This window comes from Leopardus geoffroyi, chromosome D2, assembly GCF_018350155.1.
Source record: "Leopardus geoffroyi isolate Oge1 chromosome D2, O.geoffroyi_Oge1_pat1.0, whole genome shotgun sequence".
NCBI classification, from domain to species: Eukaryota; Metazoa; Chordata; class Mammalia; order Carnivora; family Felidae; genus Leopardus; species Leopardus geoffroyi.
Window position 1 is genome coordinate 76,271,887 of NC_059334.1, and position 22,812 is coordinate 76,294,698.

At 55.9% G+C, this 22,812-nt stretch overlaps 1 protein-coding gene across 2 annotated transcripts in view; it reads left to right on the top strand.

Annotated features, from left to right (window-relative positions):
* GRK5 (G protein-coupled receptor kinase 5) overlaps positions 1–22,812 on the top strand; it is a 218,567-nt gene that overhangs the window by 190,199 nt on the left and 5,556 nt on the right. For both annotated transcript variants that reach the window (XM_045439116.1, XM_045439118.1), the window contains 9 exons: positions 2,945–3,008; positions 3,904–4,044; positions 6,589–6,779; positions 10,621–10,658; positions 12,369–12,458; positions 15,323–15,531; positions 19,919–20,056; positions 20,866–21,003; positions 21,555–21,686. In XM_045439116.1, coding sequence (XP_045295072.1) covers positions 2,945–3,008; positions 3,904–4,044; positions 6,589–6,779; positions 10,621–10,658; positions 12,369–12,458; positions 15,323–15,531; positions 19,919–20,056; positions 20,866–21,003; positions 21,555–21,686 — 1,141 coding nt within the window. The remainder of the gene's footprint in view (positions 1–2,944; positions 3,009–3,903; positions 4,045–6,588; positions 6,780–10,620; positions 10,659–12,368; positions 12,459–15,322; positions 15,532–19,918; positions 20,057–20,865; positions 21,004–21,554; positions 21,687–22,812) is intronic.

Below are 22,812 nucleotides of genomic sequence, written 5' to 3' on the forward strand. Positions count from 1 at the left end.
GATGATCACAGGAAAGTCTGGTGGGGACGTAGTCATCGTGCCCCCTCGCCCCGCCCCAGAGCCCTAGGCTGTGTGCCACACGACCCGATCTGTACCCACCTTCCCAGGGTGGCAGTGTGGGTGTGAGACGCGGGATGTGGGCTCTGCAACATCCTTCTTGGGATCCCGGCTTCGACACCACCACCACCCCCCTCATGACCTGGGGCAACTCACTTCCCTTCTCAGAGCCTCGGCATTCTCGCCTGCAGAAGGGGAACAGTCCCACCTCCTGAGGCAGGCGTGAGGATCACATTAGTGTGCATGCAAGGTGCTTCAAGCAGTGGGGACTGTTGCCATAAAGACCCCCAGAGGAGACATGTCCTTTATTCCTGGAGTTTTAGTAGGGATGTCTGACTACATCAGCCTACAAAGCTGCCTTTTCAGTATCTCCATTTTACTGAAGACACAAGCCTCAGAGAGGTTGATCGATTGACCCTGGCTCACACTCAAGGGCCTGGCACGGCTGGAACCTGAACCCAAGGTTCTTGATCCAGTCCTTCACCCAGTCCTCATTCCACCCAGCACTCTGTTCCAATAGAATCCTTTAGCTGTGGCCACTGGCTTGCATTTTACTTGTCTGTACTGAACACTCGAAATGGGGAAACAGACTTTTTGAATCCGTGCGCTGGCTGCAAAGAAGTCAGGCCCTTTTGTGGGCGTTAAGTTGTTGAAGCCGGTAGGGCAGGACTGGCCTAGAAATGCCCCAAGTGACTGACAGCAGCCTGCTTCCTCCCTTTCCTTTTTTTTTTTTTTTTTTTTTTTTTTCTAACAAGATCATGGCCTGTTGGTGCTGCCCTGTTGAAATATTAAAGGGATTTTTTTTTCCCCTCCCAAGGTTAACCAAGAAATTCCTCGGAAATTGTATTACACTCATTTCCCCTAGCAGAGGAGCTCTGTGGTAATGTCGACCGACTGTTTGTTCTCCATGTATCGTAAACTGTTAGGCCCGGGCGCCTTCATGTGGTTTCGAGGGCGGCTGTGGAAAGGCTTCCCAGGGCCACATGGCGGGTGCAGCCGTATGGCAGGCCTCGCTGCAGCCCGTTTGCTCGTATGCAGAAGGATATGGGGCCGGGGAGAGCCCTGCGGAGGGGCGGCCCTGTGCTCCCAGCTGGGTCGGGCCCCGCTTCCTAAAGAAACAGAAGAGAGAGTGGGTCAGGGCACGTGAACTCCAGGCAGAGCCCTGGCGTCTCAGGACTGTCCTGAGAGAAGTGTGGTGCCCAGGACCTGAAATCCAAATCCTCCTCAGGACCCAGCAGCCGGAAAGGTTTCCACAGAAGCTTCATTCAGGAGCTGCTGGGTGAGCAGAGGCTCACTGGTCTTTCCCAAGCTGACCCAATTATTTGGGCCAATTCAGTCACACCCCGGCCTCTGCCCTGGTCCGGCCTCTGGGGTGGGGTCGGATGCTCAGAAATAGTCCTGGAGCTCCAAGAGCTAAGTTCAGCATCCTAAAAGTGGGTTGTTCTTTAGCCGCTCATGGTCCAAGGACACTCAGGTTTTTCCATATCTTCGCCATTGTGAATAATGCTGCCGGGAGCACGGAAGGGAAAGTGTGGCAAATACATACAACGGAATATTATTCAGCCTTCAAAGGGAAGGAAATCCTGCCATTTATGGTAACGGGGGGGGGGGGGATGCCTGGAGGACATTACACCAAGTGAAATAAGGCAGACACAGACAAATACTGCCTGATCTCACTTATATGTGGAATCTAAAATAACGTCAGAGTCCTAGAGGCAGAGTAGACTGGTGGTTGCCAGGGGCTGGGGGTGGGGGAAATGGGGAGACATGTAGGTCAAGAGGTGTAAAGTTTCAGTTCATCGTGCGAGATGAATACGCTCCGGAGATCTGATGTACAGTGAGTAACACTAGTTAACGGTACTGTATTGTGTGCTTGAAATTTGCTGAGATGGTAAATCTTAAGTGTTCTCACCAGGGAGAGAGAGCGAGAGAGGAAGAGAAAAAACGGTAACTACGTGAGGTGACAGAATGTTGGTTAGCTTGATCGTGGTGATCGTTTCACGTGTATGTGCATCGTTTGTGTACGTGCATCAAAACACCAAGTTGGATGCCGTTTGTCAGTTATACCTCAGAAAAGCTGGGGTGGCGGGGTGAAAGGAAGCTGGTTATTTTTAACCAAACAGGCCAGTGATGAAAAAGCCCAAGCTGTCTGCACCATGGGGTTCTTCGAGGCAATTTTAGATGACTGATTATTTACTCTGTGAAGTCCCACCCTGGCCTCATAGAGGGCCTGCCTGATTAGACATCATAAATGGCCTCAGCTAATTAAAATGGGGAGTCAGGAGACACAAAGCGATGATTACTTCATAAATCCCGCTTTGGGCACACAGGACCGTCTAGTGTTCTGGAGCTCAGGGGGAAATGTGATAAAGGGACCCTCGGGGGTGGAAAGGCTGGGGACCGGTGGTAAAGGATGACCAGCAGCCTTTCTCCCTGGGGACCGGAGGTGGGCAGGTGGGCGAGATGTGCAGGTGTGAGGAGGACTGCTGTGCCCTCCCTGGGACACTGAACCTCTGTGGTTCCTGGGCCCCTCCCTTCTCCCTGCAGAGAACACAGCTTCTTTCTGAGCTTAGCCACCTGATTTTCACTGGGGAGAGAGAGGGGAACCACACGGAAAGTGTGGTGAAGCAGCTTTAGCGCACATCTCCAGGCCTCCACTCTTCCCTCCAAGCCGGCGAGGACTGGCAGGTGTCCCAAGCCGCAGGGGGCCGAGGGTGGGTGGCCAGGGATGTGAACACCCAGCCTCGGAGCCGGTCCTTGGGGGTCCCACCCACGGGGAGGATTCCTGGCTCGGTCGGGAAGGTGTGCGATGTTGCTGCTGTTGATTTCTTGTGGATTCTGCATCTCTGCACCCTGAGACCCATGTTGGATTCTTGCTTTTTTCCAGGCAACCGGTGACCAAGAACACTTTCCGGCAGTACCGAGTGCTGGGAAAAGGGGGCTTTGGGGAGGTGAGTGAACGTCCACGTCTTTGGAAGTTCCCAGACTCTGTCACTGTTTTTGTCCCTTCCGGAGGCACCTACAGTGCCCTGCGCCCCCTGGTGGAGAGGGGTGGGTGGGGCGTAGGACCTGGAGGTGCCACCAAGGTGAGACACGAGGCTGTGCCGCAGAGCCCGTGGGACAGAGGTCCTCTTGGAACCAGCCTCAGTCAGGGTTTGAGTCTGAAGAGGAGAAACGGGTGTTCTTAGCTGTCTTTGGAGGGAGGAGTGGCCAGATGCTGCTGTTAATAGGTGCTGTTGTATTTTGTCTGATGTTCCCAGACCGGGAGGCAAGCCTTGTTATTCCCATTTTAGGGATGAGGAAAGCTGAGGGTCAGAATGGTTGATAACCCGGGCCAAGGTCACACAACCAAAAAGGCGTGGAGTCAAGAAGACGAGACCCCAAATGCCCCGGCTCCCGTTCTGCTGAGTTACAAAGTCGGGATTGTTAGGGGTCTGACACCAAAACAAGCTTCCCTTACCAGCAGCTGGTGCCTGGAAGTCCCCAGTTAGCAACGGCCACATCCGGTTGGAAGCGTGGGACGGAGAAAATCTAGTTGCCTCTGAGAGAGGGACAGTACTTTGGGCCTTGGCCAGTCCTCTAAACATCTGCGTAAATGGCTGATGGTGCACCTTTAAGGGCCAGGATTCATGTGAAGGACGAAGGAGGGAGGGTAAGGGGGCACTAAAGCCAGATCTTGAGGGCAGGGCCTGGGGCAGGGGTGGGTCCAAGGCCAGGCATCCTTGGGCCCCGAGACTGGGAACACCCTTAGGCATATCAGTTCCCAGCCCTGCAGACCCAGCCACAGAAGAGCCTGGGGCAGACCTCCACCTGTTCCATACCCTTGTCGTCTTTCTTGCACCTCAGGTCTGTGCCTGCCAGGTCCGGGCCACGGGTAAAATGTATGCTTGCAAGCGCTTGGAGAAGAAGAGGATCAAAAAGAGGAAAGGGGAGTCCATGGCACTCAACGAGAAGCAGATCCTAGAGAAGGTCAACAGCCAGTTTGTGGTGAGTGTCCAGACCCCAGCGACAGGCCACCCTTCTGGTGACCAGGGCTTCCGTGCCTAGGGAAGGGAGTGGCCGTCCAGTGTGGCAGCAATGAGCTGCGGAAAGGCAGCCAGGCATTCCCTCCATCACGAGGCTACTCGTGGTCAATTGTGGCCGCCTTGGTCCTGTCACTAGAACTGGCCTGGCTCCCCTCTGTGTGGGACCATGGCCTCTGTTCTCCGGGACCACCTGGGAAACTCCTCAGGGGACAAAAGCAGCCCACCTTGGGCCCAGCCAAGGAGCTTTGTTTCCACAGATCCCTGTAGGCTGGTTTCATCACAGGGGAGACCTAAGCGTCAGCATCCTGGAGAGCCGCCATCTTGTTTATGTGCCTTGTGTCACTATGACCAGGCCAGGCTCTGCTGCAGGAACTAACCCCCAGCTCGAAGTAGCTGGAAACAACACGGGCCAGCGTCACACACGTAGGGTCCAGCCAGATCCGGCCACCCTCCCCCACCTTACAGCTGCCCCACCTGGAGTCTTGAAAGCGTGTGCCGGGGGGCTTGCCCAGGGACCCTCACTGCCTCAGCTGCAGGAACATCCCTCACTCCGCCCACAGGCTGTTGGCCAGAACCAGTCCCTGCAAGGGACAAACCAGCTGCAGGGAGGTGTGGAAGAGTATGTGGGTGTTTGGTCAGCTCGAAATGCCTCTGTCACACGTCACTGTAAAAAACAATATATATGCACAAGGTCGACACTCAAACAGCACAGACAGGCTCAAACTGAAAACAAAAGCCTCTGTCTTTGGGTAGCCATTCCAACATGTCTGATTCATGTATGGGCTTTATTATTTTTAGCCAGGGGAGTCCTACCAGACATCTTTCGCTGCAGTGATTTCCCCTTAAATTGTAGGTCTTTTCCTGTGGCCAGATCTACGGCGGCACCTCTTTTTTTCACGCCGCACACCATCCCCTGCGACACAGCAAAGAGATAAACCATAAGCTGTGCAGCCCGTCCCCACAGATACAGATGGGTTCTGGTCTCCAAGCCACTGTGAACAAGGCTGCCGTGTCACCCCTTGAACATGCCTTTGGCACATCTCCGTGTGCCCGTAGGATGTACTCCCTGTGGAGGAAGGCAGTGTCAGAGGGTGTGCGCGTTTTCCATTTGGAAGCAGTTCCCAGATGGCTCTCCGTGAAGGTTGTGCCAGCTAAACGCCCACCAGCTGTGTGGGAGCGAGAGAGGCCATCAACCCAGTGCTTCAGTCGTTCCCCGGAGGGCGTGGTTCTGTAAGGCGACGCTCAGAGGGGACGGGAGCGTGCATTCTCCCCGTCATCTCAGGCTGCCCTCGGCTGCCGGCCCCATCCTGGGCAGTGTGATGGTGCTGTGCTCCCACCAGCTGGCATTTTGGCCCTAGGCCTCTTTGAGGCCAGAACCTTCCTCTCTGCTGCCAGCCCCCTTCAATTGGGACCATAGGTCACTGCCTCAGTGCTGCCTGTGGAACCCGCATCGTTAAAGGAAGGGACGGCACTGGCTCTCATAGGGGTTGGTGATGGTGGGTCCTCCTCGGGGGAGAAGGGCCGTGTGCCTGATAAATGGGGTGGCACATCGTCAAGGACCCAGACTGCCTTCCACCGTGCCCTGTCCCCTGCCCCTGGCAGGGAGTCCCCGTAGTGCCCTCCAGGAGCCCCTCCTTGGTGATCGTAGGCAGGTGTGGGAGGGAGGGCCAGCTCAGAGGCTGGCACCCAGCACAGTCCCCAGAGCCCTCCCACTCGGCTCCCGTTCTGTTTCCTTCCCTCAGAAATAATTCCCATCATTCCTGACTTTTGCATCCGAGTTTTATGGCCCAGCCTGTCCCCAGCCTGGTCCGTGGTGGCCAGATTTCATTTGTATTGGCTCCCTAAGTGGAGAGGGACGAGAACCACCCAGCGTACTTTGCCTCAGACCCAGCCCTGCCGCCTCTCCCGCAGTCTCATGGCCTGCATCCATCCTTGGGCAGCTGGTCTGCACCGGCAAGGAACTAGGTCCTGCCTGTTGATGGTCCCTTTGACCGGATGTGTCCTGCATGCAAGAGGAGGCAGTCTTTGCCAAACTGCGCTCCACTTCACAGAGTCCCACTGGCCACCTCCACAGCCTGCTCCCAGCGTCCCCGTGACAATGAGACCCCAGCCCAAAAGGCATCTGGGCCCCGCTTTTCTTAACTGGCCAGCTAAGGCAACCCACAGTTTTAACTAAATGAAGCAGGCACGTGCTTTTGTCTGTGTAAACGTACAGGCACCATCTGTCAGGCTTCCCGAAAGGGCCGAGTACCAGCCTGCCCTCCCCCACTTTGCCTCCTCGCCTGGAACCGCCATATTGGAAGGTCCGAGTCCTTCGTCAGCCAAGAGGGGCAATGGGCAGCGGTGCCGTGAGGCTGCCCGGGTGCAGGGCGGTGGCACGAAGCTGCTGAGAGCCCCCCCCCCCCACTCCGGCCCTCCCCCTCCAGCCTCGAGGACCCTGAGGAGGAAGAGTGGAAGCGGATAGCGGTGGCTGGAACCTCACCGCAGGGCTGTCTTGTGCTCCCAGGTCAACCTGGCCTATGCCTACGAGACCAAGGACGCGCTGTGCTTGGTTCTGACCATCATGAACGGGGGTGACCTGAAGTTCCACATCTACAACATGGGCAACCCTGGCTTCGAGGAGGAGCGAGCCTTGTTTTATGCGGCAGAAATCCTCTGTGGCTTGGAAGACCTCCACCGGGAGGACACCGTGTACAGGTGAGTGGGCTCGCCGCCTGGTCCGCCACCAGCGGCTGAGTGGGGGCTGACCTTCCACACCCGGGGTCAGGCAGGGACCCCCGCCCTGGGACTCGGGGCCCGGCCGTCACCAGAGAAACTCACGCCCTGGACCACGTGAGTGAGGCGGGCTGCTTCGGGGGCCAAGTGTATGAGGTGCTAGTCCTTCAGAGTTGATGAGGATGGGCCAAGGCCACCAGTGCCTTCCAGCCCGGCCTGCCAGAAGCTCGGTGAGCCGGTCCCAGAAAGACAGTAGGATCGTCACCACAGCAGCACGGACCTCGGTCCATCCCATATTGTTTGACTTTATGGGTTCCACAAGCAGTGGTTTTCAAACTTTTCTCACTGCCCCTCTCAAGGAAATTTGAAAATCTGTGTGCCCTCATACATCAAGGAGACATCCTAAATAGTATATCATTTGTTAAAACAGTGGCTGATATTTTGAAGCTCAGCAATTAACATCGCATTTTTGAAGGTATCCAGTGGAATCTAATTGCTACAGCAAATGGATTTCCACCAAAAATGCATGACGGGGTGCCTGGGTGGCTCAGTCAATTCAGCGTCCCACCGAGCTGCTTTCGGCTCAGGTCACGATCTCACAAGTTGTGAGTTCAAGCCCTGCATTGGGCTCCACACTGACGGCAAGGAGCCCACTTGGGATTCTCTCTCACCCTCTCTCTCCTCCCCTGCATATGCGCTCTCTCTCAAAATAAATAAATAGACTTAAGAAAATAGTTCTTTTAAAGTCAAAACGCCTGACAGGGGTGCCTGGGTGGCTCAGCCGGTTAAGCATCTGACTTTGGCTCAGGTCATGATCTCACAGTTCGTGAGTTCAAGCCCCATGTCAAGCTCTGTGCTGACAGCTCAGAGCCTGGAGCCTGCTTCCGATTTGATGTCTCCCTCTCTCTGTCCATCCCCCCCCCCAAAATTAAATAAACATTAATAATTAATTAATTATAAAAAATCCATGAAAACTCTTTAAAGGTGAGGGATCTATCACTCTCTTCCCCACTCCCTTCCTCCCCCACAGAATGTTATTATAACATCATCTCTTTTTTGGCCTAAAAGTCTATCATTGAGCAGCATGTGGACCTGAAATGGATGGATATTTATAAGATTTTTATTTTAATTTCCTTTCACCATAGGCTCTCAGTGTTAAAATAACTTGTGTTAAGTTGCCATTGTAACGATTTTAGTAGAACCCATTTCTTTTTTTTTAAATTTTTTTAAATGTGTATTTATTTTTGAGTGGGGGGAGGGGCAGAGAGAGAGAGGGAGGCAGACAGAGCACCAGCAGGGCAAGGACAGAGAGAGAGAGAGACACAGAATCCGAAGCGGGCTCCAGGCTCTGAGCTGTCAGCACAGAGCCTGACTTGGGGCTCGAACTCACGGACTGCGAGATCATGACCTGAGCCGAAGTCGGACACATAACCGACTGAGCCACCCGGGTGCCCCTAGTAGAACCCATTTCTGATTGGGGTCCTGGAGCAGGACACCATAGCGATCAGAGCGAGAAGGAGCCTGCTTTTCTTCTGTCAGTTGGAATCTGCCCATTGAGAAAGGGCACGTGGTGGGGAGATCCCAGAGAATGCCAGGACAGGGCCTTCTCAGGTTAGAGATCTAGAAATACACGTTCTTGAAAACCTCAGCCCACAGAGAACCCCCTGGACTGTTCCCGCAGACCCAGTGGACACACACACCCCAGTTGGAGACCTTTGCCACAGAGCTGTTGGCAGGGATGATCTTGGGAGTCCAAGAAGGTGTTGAAACAAGAAGGAATGGTCTTGACCACCCCCCCAAACTTCTCACGCCCCCACCATTCTCACCCCCCAACATTCTCACACCCCAACATTCCCACCCCGCAACATTCTCACCCCCTAAACATTCCCAACCCCCAACATTCTCACCCCCCAACATTCTCACCCCCCGTAACATTCTCACACCCCAACATTCTCACACACCCCACATTCCCAACCCCCAACATTCTCACCCCCTGAACATTCTCATCCCCCAACATTCTCACCCCCTCAACATTCTCACCCCAACATTCCCACCCCCCAATATTCTCACCCCCTGAACATTCTCACCCCTCCAACATTCTCACACCCCCAACATTCTCACCCCCCGTAACATTCTCACACCCCAACATTCTCACACACCCCACATTCCCAACCCCCAACATTCTCACCCCCTGAACATTCTCACCCCCCAACATTCTCACCCCCTCAACATTCTCACCCCAACATTCCCACCCCCCAATATTCTCACCCCCTGAACATTCTCACCCCCCCAACATTCTCACACCCCCAACATTCTCACCCCCCCACAACATTCTCACCCCCCCAACATTCTCACACCCCACATTCCCAACCCCCAACATTCTCACCCCCTGAACATTCTCACCCCCTCAACATTCTCACCCCCTGAACATTCTCACCCCCTCAACATTCTCACCCCCTCAACATTCTCACCCCAACATTCCCACCCCCCAATATTCTCACCCCCTGAACATTCTCACCCCCACAACATTCTCACCCCCTCAACATTCTCACCCCCCCGACAACATTCTCACCCCCTCAACATTCTCACCCCCCCCAACATTCTCCCCATTTAAGCTTTTGTTCTATTTTCATTCAAGTGAAAAGAGAAAAAAATTCCCTTTGGGTTGAAAAAAGAAATCCCCACTTGATGGCTTTTCTCCTAAAACAAAAAGAAAGGCAGTCCTCCAAGCTCTGGCCCTTATTCTCGGAGGAAGAGAACCACAGCGCTTCCCTGGCTTCCACCACTTGGACCACTTGCCGTGGCCTCTCCATGGGTTTGGGCTCTGGCCCTAGTCCGCCAGCTAGCTTTCCAACCCTGTGGCTGCTGGCTGACTGAGAGGGTGGCTCTTGCCCTTATTTGGAACGGTTAATACATCAAAGAACGCGAATTAAATAAGACCAACAAAGCATTTGTGTTTATTTGTGATAAATAACCCCATACAAACGCATCATCACCTTGTGAGGCTTCCCCACTGGATTTGAACACATTAACCATTCCCCATGAGGACAGCTGCCAGCAGTTAAATAAACAAAGCCAGTTGGTGGAGAGTCGGATCCTCAATCCAGATGCTAATGGCTTAACTGAGTCGCACATGCTATCCTACTGGCTGTTCTTTTACCCGTGGAAAGGACCTTCTAGTAAAACCAGACACTGCTGCTGCCTCCCTACCCCAGTTGGGTGGGGAGGGGCTTGCTATTATGAAGAGTGATTGTGTCATCAGAGAGAAGAGAGGAGGGACAGATGGAGATGGGCACACCTACAGCTGTGCTTTCTTGGGCTTATGACTCTGCTGGAGTTGGGGGACAAGGGGTTTCCTTCCCCAAGGGGACCTTCCCTCTACAATTCTCTGCCCCAGTTCTACAGCTGGTGCTGTGTTCTCAGTAACTTCTCCTCCCTAATTCCCAGGCCCCGCTCTGCCTTCAGGGCATCCCAGAGCATCCTGAGACCTCCGGGTGTTCCCAGCCCTAGAGGGGTCTGTCACCACACCAGCCAGAAGTATTCTCCGCCCCTGGTGTGGTCAGTGTGTGGATAGGAGCCAGGGCTGGCCCTTGCCTGACCCCTTCCCAGTCATCTCCAGGTCGGGAAGATGCCTATGGCAACAGCGGCATTTGTTTTACATACTGGGAGGAAGGAAATTAGTCCAAGACTGTCTGGATCCAGAAAGAGACCAGACAGCCTGAGCCAAGAGATGGGAAGGAAACACGGCAAGAAGTCAACCGAGACGCCATGCCCTGGTGCTGAGAGTGCCCACACTCACATGCTTGTCCTCTTCCTCTTTCAGAGATTTGAAACCCGAAAATATCCTGCTAGATGATTATGGTAAGTTGGGGAGCCGCTTGGGAAACCCCTTTCCTGCTCTGTAGCCAAGGAGAGCATCATAATCCAAAAGGAGCAGGGGGCCTTCCTGCAGAGACTCTCAGAGGCACGACCCTGGGACTGTGGGAGAGCAGTGGGCAAAGAGGGAGAGCACCCACTCCCTCTCCCCAATCCTGGGTACCCAGGGCAGGCAGTGGGCATGGTGAAGCAGCAGTGTGGCTTGGCCAAAAGAGAGACAGACGGAGAGCACTGACTGAGGAGTCCAGAATTTCAGAGATCCTGGTTAAGTACTTCACTCTCACACAACTTCCTGGTACCCCCATCTCCCTTGCTGGTGAAATGGAAACATGGGCCCTGCTCTGCCTACTTCAGAGGGTGGGATAGAGGTGAGGCTCCAATAAAATAGCTTAAAGGGCAATTGTTTCACCAGCTATAGCCAGCTCTAAATGTGTTAGGCATTATCTGTGCATTACCATTGTTGTTTTCCTGTGTGTGTGTGTGTGTGTGTGTGTGTGTGTGCGCGCGCACACACATGCATATGCGTACATGTACACACACACAGGTAACATGTTTAGCCTCTCACACCTGGGGAATGGTGTTCACATCTGTTATCAGACTAGATGTTCCCATTTCTGCAGAGGGGGCAGGGCCAGCATCCCTGTCCCCATGTTATAGATGACAAGATTGAGGCTTAGAGGAGCCAACAAGCCAAGGTCACCCAGCAATCAGTGGCGAGCTGAGACCAGCATGCCCCAGATGCCAGGCAGCCCCCGGCAGGGGGAGGGAGAAAGGGAGGCAGGTCATTGGTGACTTGGAGAGAGGTTTGAGTGGGGAAGTGGGCATAGGGCCCAGGGCCTGTGCCCTTCTTGGATGAGCCCAGGGCCCACTGGGGTTCTTGTCCCCACTGGGGTTCTTCTGCTGCTCTCAGAACCATGCCCACCACTGATCTGCAGCCTGATAGCTGGAACCTGTGTGCTCTCTTCTCCCCTCCCCACCTTCATTAGGGCTGCTGAGCCAGGGAGTTTGCACCCCTCTGGCCTGGTGGGGAGTCCCTGACATTGGACCTCACTGGGGTCCGGGCTGTGGGGCCCTGGTGTGGCCATGACCCTGCCTCAGTGGGCCGCCAAGCAAGACAGAGCTGTAAGCGCTGTGTCATCCTGGCCTTTGGAGGGGAGTCCTGGATTCCATTTCATCTCAGTCTCCCCATGGCCTGGATGACTTCACTCTTGTCTCTCCAAAGACAGAGTGCAAAGAACCTCCAAAGAGCAACAGGGAAGGACAGGGAGTTGCCTCCCGAATTGCTTTATAATTTTTCCCCTTAAGCAAACTGTAAAAGTTCAGGAAAATCTCACATTTTTCCCATGAAGCAATCACAGAATCAGGCCAAGGTCTTTTAAACTTGGTGATCTCAGCCTTCCAAGAAGCCCATTAGGGCATTTTATGGGTAGGCTGGCCATCGTCCAGCCAAATCCAGACATCCTTTCCCGTCTTTATGTTTTCCTCCTGTAAAGTAATGATTTACCCACGTCCTCTGACACCTGGATGCCCCCAAGGGTCTGCAGTCACCCTGAGGTGGCTGATTGGGAAGCCCCTCTTGGGGCCGAGAGTCTGTGTACCTTGACCAGGGGCAAGCAAGTCCCTGGACCGCCCAGGGTGAGCCATGTGTCCACTGACTGTCCCAGCGACCCGTTGACTCTGCTCTCCCCGCCTCAGGCCACATTCGGATTTCAGACCTGGGTCTGGCTGTGAAGATTCCTGACGGAGACCTGATCCGCGGCCGGGTGGGCACTGTGGGCTACATGGGTGAGTGTGGGCCCGGACCCTCCATGAGCCCACCTCTTGGGCCTCCCTCCTCTATGCAGCTCTGATCAGAAGTGGAGCCACAGCAGGCAGTGGGAGGTCTTAGCTGGGGCAGGTGGAGCGTTGAGGCCCAGGGTTCATCTTGCCTAAACTGAGCATTCTGAGCCTCCCACCACAGCCCCACCTGCACCTCAAAGCCAAGCCACTCTCAGGATCAACAGTCAGTGCGGGCACATGGTGCTGTTTGAGAGAGGCTAAACCCAAGTAGGGGTCTGGTGATTGGCAGGCAGCCTTTCAGGGGGCCCCTGAGAGGAGTGAGGTCACTAGGAAAGGCTCAGAAAGGAGAGGACTGCACCACCTGCTGTGTCACTAGGCATGATGCTAAGTGGAGACCAGCCTTAGCCTCCTTGCCCTGCCCCCCAGCCCCCCACCACAAGCCTACTCTAGGACCACCATCCTGGGGGCTGCAGGGAAAAGACTGGAGCTACATCTGGTCCTCCTGAATCCCTCTCCGGTGATGGGCATCCCCTGGGCTTCCTCCTGCATGTACCTCACACACATGTCCACTTGTCCCAGGGGGTAGGGGGCTCCAGAAAGCTCTGGGTACTGAGGATGCTGCTGTCCTCCACTAGGCTCATGCCAGCAGCACTTGTACAGGATTCTGTGTGTTGTCTTACTGCTAGAAGGTCCTTTTCAGGTTGCATGTTATTGGGGAACCTGTGTGTATCTATGTATATGTGGCTGTGTGTGTACCCATTCAAATGCGGATGGATGGATGGATGGATGGATGGATGGATGGATGGAAGTATGGATAGATGGATGGATGGAAGGAAGGAAGGAAGGAAGGAAGGAAGGAAGGAAGAATAGAGGGAAGGAAGGATAAATGGATAGAAGGAAGGATGGATGGATGGATGGATGGATGGATGGAAGAATGGAAGGATGAATGGATGGATGGAAGAATGGAAGGATAGATGGATGGATGGATGAGTGGATGGATGGAGGGATGGATGGATGGAAGGATAGATGGATGGATAGAAGGCTGGAAGGATGGATGGAAGGAAGGAAGGATGGATAGATGGATGGATGGATGGATAGAAGGAAGTATGGATGAATGAAAGGGTGGATGGATGGATGGAAGAATGGAAGGATGAATGGATGGATGGATGGATGGATGGATGGATGGAAGGATAGATGGATGGATGGATGGAAGGAAGGGAAGATGGATGGAAGGAAGGAAGGATGGATGGATAGATGGATGGATAGGTGGATGGATGGAACGATGGATGGATGGATGGATGGATGGAAGAATGGAAGGATGAATGGATGGATGGAAGAATGGAAGGATGAATGGATGGATGGAAGAATGGAAGGATGAATGGATGGATGGAAGAATGGAAGGATGAATGGATGGATGGAAGAATGGAAGGATGAATGGATGGATGGAAGAATGGAAGGATGAATGGATGGATGGATGAATGGAAGGATAGATGGATGGATAGAAGGCTGGAAGGATGGATGGAAGGAAGGATGGATGGATGGATGGATGGATGGAAGAATGGAAGGATGGATGGATGGATGGATGGATGGATGGATGGAAGGGAGAATGGAAGGATGGATGGATGGATGGATGGGTGGATGGATGGAAGGATGGATGGATGGAAGGATAGATGGATGGGTGGAAGGAAGGAAAGATGAATGGAAGGAAGGAAGGAAGGATGGATGGATGGATGGATGGATGGATGGATAGAAGGAAGTATGGATGAATGAAAGGGTGGATGGATGGATGGATGGATGGATGGATGGATGGAAGAATGGAAGGATGGATGGATGGATGGATGGATGGATGGATGGATGGATTGAAGGAAGGAAGAATGGAAGGATGGATGGATGGATGGGTGGATGGATGGAAGGATAGATGGATGGATGGAAGGAAGGGAAGATGGATGGAAGGAAGGAAGGATGGATGGATAGATGGATGGATAGGTGGATGGATGGAACGATGGATGGATGGATGGATGGATGGATGCATGCATGCATGCATGGATGGAAGGAAGAGAAGATGGATGGAAGGAAGGATGGATGTAAGGAAGGAAGGATAGAAGGATGGATGGATGTAAGGAAGGAAGGATGGATGGATGGATGGATATATGGAAGGAAGGAAGGAAGGAAGGAAGGAAGGAAGGAAGGAAGGAAGGATCTGCACACCTTTGTGTACCTGTATGTCTGTCTCACACAGAGTGCTGCCTGCCTCCATCTGCAGGGCCTCTGTTATACATGTTATCCAGCACATGTGTGGATGCATTTGCCTCTGGATGCTTGTCACCTGCCTGAAAACATGAAACTTAACCTTTTTTGCACTTCTATGGTTAATCTAAAATTCATTTTATCAAAGTAGTAGGGAAGCCATAGTGAGAGGCTGTTTGAATTCCAGGTAAACTTAAAATTCTCTTTTCTTTGGGTGGACACACTTTCCTTCCTGGCAATAAATATGTGTGCAGCACCTACCCTGTGCCAGATGTCATACCTGTTACTGGGACACAGCAGTGAATAAGGCAGCTCAGGTTCTAGTAGGGGAGACATCAAGGGAACAGGCCGTTTCCATCCACTGTGATCAAGCTTCTGAAGCCAGAAGCACAGAGGAGAGTAGTCAGGGTGGGCTCCCTGGAAGAGATGCTATTGATGGCATTTGGTGAGTAGGAGTCAGCAGGGGAAGCATGTCCTTGCCATGAAGCTTCAGGCGTTCTGTGAGCAACACCATCACTCGTGGATGCAGTTGGTGTGAGTCACAACCCTGGCCCCGTGTGCCCTGACTCTGCCCTGCCGCCAGCTCTCTCTTACCCCCCCTCGCTCCCCCCCTCTACCCCCAGCCCCAGAGGTCCTGAACAACCAGAGATACGGCCTGAGCCCTGACTACTGGGGTCTGGGCTGCCTCATCTATGAGATGATCGAGGGCCAGTCACCATTCCGGGGCCGCAAAGAGAAGGTGAAGCGGGAGGAAGTGGACCGCCGCGTCCTGGAGACGGAGGAGGTGTACTCTTCAAAGTTCTCTGAGGAGGCCAAGTCCATCTGCAAAATGGTGAGCTCCTGGTGGGCCAGACGCTGCCCGCGGGCTGGCTGTCCAGTGGTGTCTCCCCTCCTGCGCAAACAGGCTGACAGGGACAGGGTCAGGCACACTGGGGTAGGAGTAGTGGCAGCACCGAGCCAGAGGAACGAGCAGTCCTGGTTGTGGACCGGGGTGGTCGGCCACGGCTGCCAGGAGAAGGCCTGGGGTGCAGGCAGGGAGGCCCCATGACAGGGAAGGGGCTGGGGTGAACCGCGGGAGACACTCAGATCTGGTTTTGTTAGGGCAAATCAACGTCTTGGAGAAAGGAGATGATCCCAACTGGTTCCCCAAGACACAAAGGGATCTTGGGGCATCTCCTACCCTTGACCTTGGCGCCCTGCAGCCTCAAACTCTGGATCCCCAGGCACTGACTGAGGCCAGCAGGTGCAATGAAGGTGCTGGGGTGGTGATATTTTCAGTCTTTGAACATCTTACAATAGAGTTTTCCTTCCACTCCATGGAATGCTGGCCACACCAGCTTAGGTCCTGCATGACCGCAATCTACAGACCGTGGGACTTCATCGTCCATGGGGAGGGTGAGGGTGGGGAGCACCGTTTAGACAAGCTGGGTGGACAGGACCAGACTGGGGCTAGGAAGCCTGATAGAGGAAGTAGTGACCGGAGCCATCAGAAATGGAGCTGGGCAGGGGGTGGGGCGCCTGGGTGGCTCAGTCAGTTAAGTGACCAAGTTCGGGTCAGGTTATGATCTCACAGTTCGTGGGTTCAAGCCCCGTATCAGGCTCTGTGCTGATGGCTCAGAGCCTAGAGCCTGCTTCAGATTCTGTCGTCCTCTCTCTGCCCCTCCCCCACCCTCTCTCTCAAAGACAAACATTAAAAAAAATTTTTTTTGAAGTGGGGCTGGGAGAGAGTCCACCCCTGGCTGCTGCCCCTCCTCCCCAGCCCGAGTGGCTCGCCAGAGGCTTCGTGGGGGGAATGGCCCCACCTGGCTCTCATGCTCCCAAGTTCTGCCTGTGTCCCCTTGGGGCCTCTCCCTCTGATGCAGGCCCAACTGTGCTGCAGCCCCACCCCAGGCAGCTGCCCTCCAGTGCCAGCCACGCGTGGACAGGAGGGCCTGGATGCCCCACTCCGGGTACCCATGAGCCCTCAGACTTCCAGACAGCAGGGGTGAGGCTGCCCTCCCTGCCACCTCTCTGACTCGTGTGTATAAACCACGAGGCTGGAGTGTTTAGAACAGCAGGCCCGACATGCTGATTAAAGTAGTGAAGCTTCTGCTTCCAGAAAAGCCAAGGCCACACTGTTAGTGGCCCAGGGACCCTGTGACATAGCTCCCCACCCTGAGGAGGACCCTCTCTGGAGCTATCCACTCACTGCTTGACCACTTCCTCTTACCGGCTTCAGTCTGATGTCACAGAGCCATGGGAAGAAGGATTTGGGGCAAGATCTGCTACTTGAGCACTTCCAAAAAAGAGGACCCATAGATCTGCCATCGACATGTGTGGGAGTTCCTGATGGAGGCTTGCAGACACACACCCAAACCACGTGGCCTGTGGGCTGGCCTGTAGCCGGGCACTTGCCTGCACCCCTGGGCCTCCCAGAAACCCAAGGAGTCACGGCAGCCAGAGTTGGGGTGGGGGACAGAAGTCAGGTAGGTGGAAATGTGCGACCCTAAGGACATTTGAAAACTGGGGTAGGAGACCCGCCAATATTTGGCTTAGATGCAAGGTGTCTGTCCGGTGGGGCCAAACTGGGTGAAGGATAGAAGAGGGAAGTCATCAGCCATGGTCAGAGCATCACCAAATATCCCAGGTCAGGGTCGGGGACTCAGAGAACCAGAGCAACCCCAGCAGGACACAGGACATGCTGGGAGGACGGAGAGGCAGAGAGGCTCCGGCCCGCTGTCTGGGTGCCTGTCTGGGCACCAGGACTAGGGGCACTGCTGGCCCTCTGCTGCCCCCTGGTGGCTACTGCGTGAAAGGCCGTGGCTGAGCCTGGGACTCTGAGTGGACCTTGGCCAATGGCTATCAAAGGTCGAGCCAGTGTCCCCTCATCTTTCTCTGCTGGAAGAACTGACAAAGCCCTCTGGCCTTGCTTCATCTTCTTAAAAATGACCATAGGGTCATGGGATTCTGGCCTTGGGCTTCCTGGCCACCCCTCCCCACAGCCTGTCTGGTCTGGCAGCCAGGCTGGCCCTGTCGCCTCCAAGAGGTGCCAGCTCAGGACACAGCAGGGCCTGTCTGTGAGGAAACCATGAAGGCTTGGGGCACGTTGGACTGTTTCTAGACCCTGGCAGCTCCAGCCCTGCCTGCCCAAGAAGGCCACTCCACAGACTGCAGGGAGGCTGGTCCCTGGCCGCCTGTTCCTTCCCTGATTCCACCCTGGTGCCACAAGACCCTCTCCACTGCCCCCTGGGGTCCAGAAAATTCATACGTGTCAGTGCCCTGTCCCCTGGTCCAGTCCCTAGGCCCAGACCTCAGCCCCACCTTTGTAGGTCCCTGCTGAGTTCCAGAACTGGCCCTGACCTCCTCACAGGACCCTCCCTCTGGCCCTTCAGCCACCTCAGCCTTAATCAGCCTTCCAGCCCATCTCTTCTCCTCCTTCAGGAAGCCCACTCTGCCTGCCCCACTTGCCCAGCTCACACCACCGCTCCCTCTCACTTCTGGTGTATACTTGATACCAGGGCTGCAATCAGGTAGCACATAGATGGGTGTTCAGCCTGCACGGTGTTTTAGAAAGAGGTGGATGGCAGGTTAATTGCCAAGATTTCAAGCAGGAGAGATTTCACATGAGGACCTGGACTTTCGGCCCTGGGCACAAGCCAACACTCTAGGCAGAACTGATGGGCGGCCTGGCACAGCCCTCCCAGCCCACCTCGCCTTTATTGTCCTTGTTCGTGTTTCTGGCTGGCTGGCCCTGCAGGCTCTGGGGTCTACAGCCGGGAGGACCAGCCTCTACGCAGGGAGCCTTGCCTCTTTGGGACTTCTCAGAACAGGGAGGAGCCCTGACCCAGCAGAGCCTGATTCCTGGAGCCTTTGTGGAACTGCAAAGCCTCTGGAGAAGACAAGCTAAAGTCCCGAGGCACCGGCTCACTGGGCAAAACATGTCTGGGTGATCGGTGGACCAGAGGTTGACATAGTGATTCTCACAGCTTAAGTCTTTTCTAGGCTGTGACCTGGTGTTTGCCCAGGTGCCGCCTTTGAGTCCTCTGTTTGAAGGGGAATGGGAAGGGAATGGTTCCTGCAAGCCTCTGCCTCTAGACCATGAACCTCAGGAGGCCCGCCTGCCCGCTGGCCCACCACCGCAACCCCAGCCCCCACGGCCAGCTGCAAATGTGCATGATAGGAGAGCACACACAGGGTGCCAGCGTATTGGAGAGAGAATGGCCTGAGGTCAGGCCATCCACTCTGATTCTGGTCTCAGAGCAAACAGATGCCCGGGGGCCAGCTGGTGGTCCTCCAGCATCACAGCCTGCCCTTCCCAGCCCCCTCCCAGCGCCGCCCCCCACTTTCCTGCCAACCCCCCCCCCCCGCCCCCGCCTCGTTCATACCTTTACCCATCTGGCCTGGCTGACTGCTTCTGCAGCCTCTTCCTGCCCTATGAACCTCCCCACCTGTGGCTTCTGAGGACACTCCTCTACTCTGACCAGCATTCTCTCCAGCCAGTTCACCCTGGCCCATCCCCTGCCCCTTCATCCTTCGCCCAGACTCAAAGACAGGTGTTCCCCAAGGCTGCCCTCAGGTCTCCACCACCCGCTTTTGCCAGCCGATGCCTTCCCCACCTCCCCACTCCTGGAAAGCCTGTAGCAAATGCCCTTTCCCTGCAAAGCTTCCCCGTCCCCCCAGCTGGCAGCCAGATCATGTTCCTCTGCCATCATGGGGTCGTACCTGTATTGCCCTGATGGGTCCTCTGAACGTGGCCTTGCTGAGGCCAGGTACTCCATGCCCGTCGCCGGTCTCTGCACAGAGGTTTGTGCCAACTAGATACCTATCTACAGGGTACTCGGGCGTTGAGTAGACGAATGAGTGAGACCTGCAGAGACCATCCGTGCCCTTTGTAGCTTGCCTGTAGCAGAAGAAGTAACACAGTGCCACAGACATGGGTGGTGCCTAGTGTGCCGCAGGGTCGGTGTACTGCTGTGGGGAGGGCAGGCGGGACCCCCCGCCCTCCTGCAGCCTCCAGGCATCTAAGCACGCTGCAAGGCCCGAGCAGGCCAAGGCAGTGTCCACTGGGTATCTGGGGGCGGCTCGGGCCCCGCAGAGGCTGGAGGAGGACGTGTGGGAGGCTCCGGGGTGCACCTGTGAAAGGAGATGATCACAGGGGCCTGAAGCCCCAAACCCTCTGTGGCCTTCAGCGGGAGGAAAGGCCCACCCAGCCATGACCTCTCACGGCTCTCTTGTCACAGCTGCTCACCAAAGATGCAAAACAGAGACTGGGCTGCCAGGAGGAGGGGGCTGCTGAGGTCAAGAGACACCCCTTCTTCAGGAACATGAACTTCAAGCGCTTAGAAGCCGGGATGTTGGACCCTCCCTTCATTCCAGATGTGAGTTGCCTCCCTGACCCAGGCTGCACCTGTGCACAGACTCACGACTTCAACTTAGTGAATGTCCACACTGGGCCCTGGGAGGCCACCCCGACTGACCTTGAACTCCTAGAGGGCAGGGCCAGTGGGCAAGTGAGAACAGTGGCTTTTAGTGCTCTAACAGCCACAGCTCATGGTTCCGGTGCCCAGCTGCATGGTGGGCGCTTACATCAGCCCCACGGCATAGGTTTTTCTAGTGTCCCCACTTTGCATGTGCGAAGACTGAGGCCAACAGGGGATATGTGACTTTCCCAGAGTTCCTAAGCATCACAGCTAGGAGCCCAGCCCAGGCCTGTCCAGCTGCAGAGCCTGGGTGCCCGGTAGTGAGAGAAGTGCCTGGAGGTTGTCCCTGGGCCATATGTCTCTCTGGCCCTGGGTCCCCAGCATCAGTTCTCTCTGTGGGGGACAGGCTGGAGGCCCCAGCTGGGGCAGCCCTCGTTTGGACAGAGATGCCTGGAAACACTTCCATCATCCTGATCCTGTGGGCTTTGGGGAACAAGAAAATCTGCTGGGGGCATGGGGATCCCCAGGGGTGGCGAGGAACGTGAGGTCAGAGAGGGCATGTTCAGTCTCCCCACCGTGGCCCCAGCCTGGAGAGTGGGGAGGCCTGCAGCCAGCCTAAGGCCGATGGCAGGAAGGAGCCCCCTGGCAGATCTGAGAGAGAGCAGCACCGGTCCCCTGCAAGGTGCCCCCTGCCCCCCATCAGAACCCGAGGCTGGGGGCACCGGGCCTGGGGTGGGACCCTGTGTGACCGAGCCCTCTGCCCGCAGCCCCGCGCCGTGTACTGCAAGGACGTGCTGGACATCGAGCAGTTCTCCACCGTGAAGGGCGTCAACCTGGACCACACGGACGACGATTTCTACTCCAAGTTCTCCACGGGCTCCGTGCCCATCCCGTGGCAGAGTGAGGTGAGCAGGGCGGTGGCCACATGCACCCTGAAGGGGGCCGCTGGGTCGAGGGCGCCAGGCCTGGCCCAGGGCACCGTTGGCGTGGGGTCAGAAGAGGAATAGGAGGTGAGATGGACACGGCCGTCTTTGCCGGCTGGCTGGGAGAGAGGAGGAAAACAGGACTGTGGCTGGACGCACAGGTGGGAATGAGCTGGGGGAGTCGGTGCTGCTTCCACTGGGTTGGAAATGATGGGGCAGGGGAGGGGGCGCTGGCAGGGGGAAGGGCCCGGAGCATGTGGGTGGCCTGAGCTTGGGGGGGGGTGTAGGGGGGGGATGGGGTGTGGGCTTGGTAGCTGGATGATGAGCACACCCTTGCAGCCAGCCAGCAGGGGAGAGGCAGTGGCAGGCGAGGAGCGGCCTGGGCCCGGGGCCCCTGAAGGATGCAGGGCAGGGGGAGGACCTATCGGAAGCCGGCTCTGGGCAGGGTGGTGGCCCGGCCTCCGGGGCTCCTGTCCACCTAAGATGACGAACACAGCTGCTCACGCCACCTGTGGTTTGCACCCCTTCCCCAGATGATAGAAACCGAGTGCTTTAAGGAGCTGAACGTGTTTGGACCTAATGGTACCCTCTCGCCGGACCTGAATAGGAGTCACCCTCCAGAACCGCCAAAGAAAGGGCTGCTCCAGAGGATCTTCAAGCGTCAGGTGAGAGATGCCCCCACCATGGCCGGCTGTCCTGGCATTGGCCCCGGCGACGCCCTGGGCCCCGGGACTTCCCTGAGACCAGAGCTGTGGCCTTCTCCCAGTAGCCCGTCCCAGCCCCTGAAGCCCACCGGCTGGGTAGAAGGGGCAGGGCCGGCCCAGAGCTCACCCTTCACGAGGGTTTGTCAGCCTCGGCACCGTAGGCATTCTGGGTGAATTCTCTGTCGTGGGGGCCGTCGTGTGCCGTGAGGGATACCCAGCAGCCCCCCGCCGGGAGCGCCCCACTCCCGCCGTGCAAGTCAAAAACGTCTCCAGACCTTGCCCAGTGTCTCTGGGGCGCAACCTCCCTGGCAGAGAGCTAACTGCCCCATGTGGCCATTGTAAGGACTCCAGTTCTGTAGGTAACTGCTGAACGTGACAAAGAACAGGGAGAACAGGTGTGGGAGAGGTGGTCCCCACAGAGCCTCGTGGCTCCTGGGCTGGGGCCCCATACATGGAGGCTGTGCCCCCCAGCTGGCAGCCAGAGGACACTCTGCCCCTTGGGAAGACGCATTTTTCCTCAGAGCCTGCCCTTGGATTAAGGGCTGGTGTGGGCCAGACAGAAGACGTGTCCCCACAGGCCTGTGAGTGAGAGGCCACTGAGGCCCCCACCTCATCCCCTCGTCCACCCTCCTGGCCTGGCCCCTGAAGGAGGCGTGGCCCCCCATTGCGCCCATGCCACAGCCTGGGAGGCTCCTTTGACTTATACTCCTCCCCGCCCCCCACCCCAAGGGAGCTGTGCCTCTCCCAGGAGGACGAAGAAGGAGAGGCTGTGAAGCTCTGGTCCCCAGGCCCCAGGAATCCCGGCTCCCCTAACAGGATGGGGTGGCTGTTTATGGCATTCTGGTGTGGACCAGCTCTGCACTGGCTGCTTTTTGAGAGCTTCTCCTAATTAAGCTCCACAAAAGCCCGGGCCTCCGTCCAACCATTCATTCGTTCAGCCAATATGTATTGAGTGCCTACTGTGTGCTAGGCTGTTTTCTCAGGGCTGGGGATGCATCAGCAAGCCAAACTGGGATCCTTCCTTTGGGACATGCTGGTGCCATGTGAGCCCAGCGTGTGTACGATTAACCCACTTCACAGGTAGGGA